Source organism: Physcomitrium patens, chromosome 22 (genome assembly GCF_059467195.1).
Source record: "Physcomitrium patens ecotype Gransden chromosome 22, ASM5946719v1, whole genome shotgun sequence".
In the NCBI taxonomy this organism is placed as follows: Eukaryota; Viridiplantae; Streptophyta; class Bryopsida; order Funariales; family Funariaceae; genus Physcomitrium; species Physcomitrium patens.
Genome location: NC_143431.1, coordinates 11002408 through 11007435, shown reverse-complemented (window position 1 = coordinate 11007435; position 5028 = coordinate 11002408). Strand labels below are relative to the sequence as shown.

Below are 5028 nucleotides of genomic sequence, written 5' to 3'. Positions count from 1 at the left end.
TCACCACAAAAAACATGATTGGATTAGAATAACCTAATAGACAATGATGGTATTCCACCACATTACTTGCGTCCACTTTTTCTCATGATTTACTTTGATCATTTGCTATGATTGTATTCTTTAGCCAATTCACCATACTTGTGCCACCTGCTATTGTGGTTCAGACAAATGTCAAACTAGAATTTAGTTTTACAAAAGACACAAAATGAATGAACAAAAAAGTAAAATAAGAATCGTCCCCACAAGAAACATATAACTTAAATGTACACAGATGAGAAAACATGAATAAGAGTTAAATAAAGAAAAGTGGGTGAGTTATAGAAGATGTGGATAAAAGAAGTTAATAAAATAAAATAATAAAAAAAAAAAAAAAAAAAAACAGATAAATGAAAACAAAATTATCAGCCAAATCCACAAGAGATAAAGCAAGCTAGCATGCGTCACCACACAAAGTAACACCGCGATTAATAACCCAATCCGCCCCAGCCCGACGAATGAAAAATAATGGATGAAATTATTTTGTTATATTTACATCCGCCTTTAAACGGAAGTGCCACGTCAACGAGCAGGTGGCAAAGAGCATGTCGAGCTGTCAGGAGCGGGGTCCTACATGGCAGAATTCTCGAGGCTCCGCGTAACGCTCAGAATGAGCCAAGCTCGCAATGAGTCAGAAGGAGGGGAAGTGGAATTCAATCCCATATGACCACGTGGGATTTGGCTGTACCACGTTTCCCACTGTCTTTGATGTACAGTCAGCGTGCTTTCCGTTGCACGATGGGATCGTACATTCATCCATCCACTTATCCAGTTTTCGTTTTACGTTCTCCGCAGTACATTCATCTATCTGCTTTTGGACTCATGAAGTTATCGGATGGCCGATGGATGAAATAATTCATCCATCCGTCCCTCGTTGCATATTTCTCCGCCCCTGTGACTGCGGCTGGAGCTGACCGCGGAATGTTCCAGAAATGCGGTGTTATGCATGTGAGATTGAGGTGTGTGTGTGTGTGTGTGTGTGTGTGTTTTTTTTTTTTTTTTTTTTTTTTTTGGCTTTCTCAATTTCACAATTTTCTGTGTTATTTTTCTATCAAAGTTGATAATCAGTTCAGAAGTTTTTGATGTGGTTAGGTTCTCAACAATGAGGGAGATATATTTTTAATTTATCACGACAATTTAAATTACTTCGATTTCTTTTTTCTTGGTTTTTTCTTCTGGTTTACAGTAATTTTTATGCTGCGATTTTACTTCTACTTTTTTAAAAAGTAAAAACGTTAAAGATTAAAATCGAAATAATAATTTTAGCTCAATCCAACTAGTATATGGGTTTATTTTTATTTGAGAAATTTAGATTGATTTTAATTAATTATATTTTGATTAATTTCATATTTTATGTACAAACTGTGGATTTAAATTCATGTAAATATAGGATAAAAATTTTATCCAATTTCAACTTGATTTACGAAAAAAAATTTAAAATAATAATTTAAATATAATTATACATTTATTGTGAAGCGGACAATTTAAAAAATATCGCAACTGTTGAGTTTTTTGCAATCCCAAACATGTGCAATGCCTCAAATCATTGTAAATTGAACACACCACTCATTCCTTGTAAAAATATATATAAAAAAGATGGAGTTTTTATATTTCAGAGCCAAAGCTTTCAAGACGCAGATCATAATTTCAAAAATGGAAACTTATCATGTACTATTTTCACAATTGAGCAAAACAAAAAAACAAAATAGAAAAGGCAAAAAGAAAACTTTATAAAAACCATGTTTGCCTTTACTGTATTCATCACTTTGAGATTAAAACCCTGAAGACTAAACCCTCACAAAACCATGCCCATGAAGGCGTTTCTTTGTATATTTTATACATGGTATTTTTAATACATTGTAACATTTCAATAAGGCACATGTGCATATGCACACCACATTCAAACTGAGTTTCTGACGCAGTGGGTCCATTCTTCACACAGGCTTTGCACACAACTCTGCAGCAAGTAATGCTCTACAAATTTGAGGCAACATTTGAGGCAAGGTTTTTAGTACACATGAGTCTCGGAGACGATGCTAGCATGGCTTCCACCAACTTGATACCAGATGAAGCTGTTACATGGATCGAAGCTTGAAAACGGAGCTTGGACTTCGAAGAGCGATGTCGTGAGAATGTTTTTTTGTCTGAGCTTTACTTCGGTGATCAGATAAGCTACACTAGCCGTGGATGACCTTTCTCTACTATAGTTATTGTTGGTCAAGACCACTGACGTCGAGGTAGTATAACAACGGCACAAGAAAAGTGCAGCTGCACAGCATTGCTATGGGACTTAAGAGCCACATAAACAGGGGGCAGACAAAGTAGAACGCTCGTATACCGACTGTGTGGAAGTTGCATCCCTTGGCTAGCACTGTCGAGACGTATTCTGGGGGGCAGCGCAGAGTCTGAAGTGGCACGTTGATGAGGAAGTTCACGTGGTTGATGTACCGCACAGACTTCATGAAGGTGAGGACTGAGAGCAGGAAGCAGACCATGCGGATTATGAACTTGATGCATCGCAGTGTGGGGTCTCTGGCGCCTAAGAGCGGTTCCGTGGTGTTGAAGTGCGCACTGCTAATGAAGACAGCAGTGGCGGACAACATCAGGATGCCATGATCGTGGACCCCATGGTGGTGTTGCGGAGAGTTTGAACCGCCAGGATGTTGTTCTTGTCATTGTCCTACAGCACAGGAGAAAAAAACATAAGAGATCCTGAGAATTTTCAGTTATTCCATAGTATATGAGAAAAGTGCTTATTCATCGAGAAACAGACAAAAACGAAGTGGCAAACATGTGAAGATGAGAGCTCTCGCTCTTCGATGACCCTCTTGAACTAGTAGGAGACATTCAATGGACTGAGAATGAATTGTAACACCGTGTAGAGAGGTGAAGTACCAAAGCCATCGATCACTTGAATGGGTTACAGAGCTCGTTGAAGTGGATGGCACCACAAAATAAACAAATGAAAAAGACAACTGTTCAAGGAACATTATTCTAGCCTGCAGTAACGTTCTCCAGAAATATTCCCTCGACCTGGGAAAGGAGGATTCACAACAGTGGCAGCGGCCAGATCACTTATATCATGCAGATCCTGCTGCTGCTCAGAGTTGTTCAAACGAATCCAGCGTAAAACGGTGTGATATGACTCAAAATTTGCTCTGAAATGTCCAATCAAACCACTTGTAGGTGGGCTTACCTTCATCATACTCTCAACCCAATGTCGTCTGGCAAGGTGGTTCACCCCTATTACTGTGCGCATGGGTGCATACCGCACTCTAAAATACAAGAATAGTTGATACGACAGAAGGATTATGAATCCTAGAGGCACAAAGGTGGCGTCAAAAAGGCCTACTCTGAAATCCATGCCTACTGGGTTCTTCACCCCAAGCTTTCCACAAGCGGCAGCAGACTGTACCCTTACAGTATCGCCCGACCTGCTATAAAAGAATTTCTGCAAGATAGGAATCACTCGACGGCCAAAGCTGACTGATGGGCTCACACACACAGTATGTGCAAATTGAGATTCTCCTTGACAACAGCATCCACCTCACGCCGGGTTCGAGTTCATTGTTTCGAACGAGTATCCTCGAGAACTTATCTGAATAGGACCTCCTAGAAATATGTCATGAATGGAACATGCGCGACTAGATATTCTACTTCGTTTTCTTTTTAATTTTTAATTTTTAAAAATATCTCATCCCCAGCGAACATGCCAGCTCCATCGTTGGCACTGCAACTGACTCTCCTGCATTGCGTCGGAAAGACATGAAGTCTTGATGAGTTTTCAACAGTTTTCAACAGTATGCTCGAACAACGCTCAGTTGGATTAATTGCTGCACTGGGTCTTGAGTCTACATTAATTTTCAGAACATAGATTCGGATTAACCGGAAACACACACACGATCGATTGGAAGGAGTTTTGATCGTCCAGTCAAATTCAGTGCACGTCGAAATACTACAACTTTTCCCTTCTTGTTCTAAAGGCAATTCAATCCTAACCCCAACTCAGCCTTAAAACCTCCCCAGTAAAACTCTTCTGATACATCAACTCCACAAGCTACACGTAAACGTAATCGCATTTAACATCTCAGCAGCGTCTGCGATCAAAACACTAAAATAGTTGCAAATGCGACATCCAGCATCTCACCCAGCAATAACAGAACCGTGGTCATCGAAGCAGCGCTGAACCTCCATCCACCAACTGAACTGAAATCTCATCCACATGGAAACCCACGATGTCGCTCCAACCCCTGTACCGTGGACACATGGAAAACGTCACAAGCAGTCGCACTGCACCAGAGAGAGGCACAGAAACCAATCACCAACACGCATCGGCCTGCAATAGCAACGCCGTCACCAGCAGCATGGAAACCGAGGATCGCCACGCACGGGTGAAGATGCGGCGCCGATCCGATGTAGAAGATGAAGAAGAAATTGAAGAAGAAGAAGCGATCAGGTGGGAGCCCGCAACTCGTGATTAGCAACAAGTACGTGAGTTCCTCCTCGTCGTCATGGTGAGTGAGTGACGAGGTGATTGCTGACCCATCGCGGGTGGCTTCGCCAGGCCCGGGCGTCGCGGCCTCGGACCCGGTGCTTCTCATCAGCACCCCATCGCCACAGCGATGAACTTGTTTTTGCGTCATGTCCCTCCCTCTCTGGCTCTCATTGCCGCGTCATTGTAGAGCCTATAACCGCACCTTTTCTTCTTCTTTTTAATTATTAGTTTTTTTTTGTTTTTTTTGTTTTTTTTATTCGTTTTTTGTATTTTTACTTCAATCTCCATTTGTTACTCCTTCCTACCCCGTGGATGCATGTGGGTCATTTTTGGATTCTACAGCCCAATTTATGCTGTAGAAGGTTGAGGTTTTTCGTCATCAAATCAGTTGATGCTGTTGGTTTTAGTCCACCTTGTAAGTGGGGTTCCGTTTATGATGGCTTGTAATGTTGAGCTGGGCGGATCTAAAAAAATAGCGTTCTGGAGAACATGTTCTA

General features: G+C 41.2%; 1 protein-coding gene across 4 annotated transcripts; it reads right to left on the bottom strand.

Annotated features, from left to right (window-relative positions):
- Positions 1-1994: 1994 nt before the first annotated feature.
- On the bottom strand, positions 1995-4648 carry LOC112274921 (uncharacterized). 4 transcript variants are annotated; one of them, XR_016500099.1, is made up of 2 exons: positions 4184-4648; positions 1995-2716 (listed from the first exon to the last, which is right to left on the bottom strand). XR_016500099.1 is itself a non-coding variant. In XM_090246282.1 (2 exons), exon 2 carries the CDS (start codon positions 2637-2639, stop codon positions 2244-2246), a length of 396 nt encoding a protein of 131 aa, XP_090102408.1. In that variant the 5' UTR covers positions 2640-2716; positions 4184-4549; the 3' UTR covers positions 1995-2243. The 4 variants fall into 4 exon arrangements, 2 of the variants coding, with proteins under 2 accessions (XP_090102408.1, XP_024360545.1); XM_090246282.1 differs by having other exon boundaries at positions 4184-4549; XM_024504777.3 differs by lacking the exon at positions 4184-4648 and adding an exon at positions 3233-4177.
- Between the last annotated feature and the right edge of the window lie 380 nt (positions 4649-5028).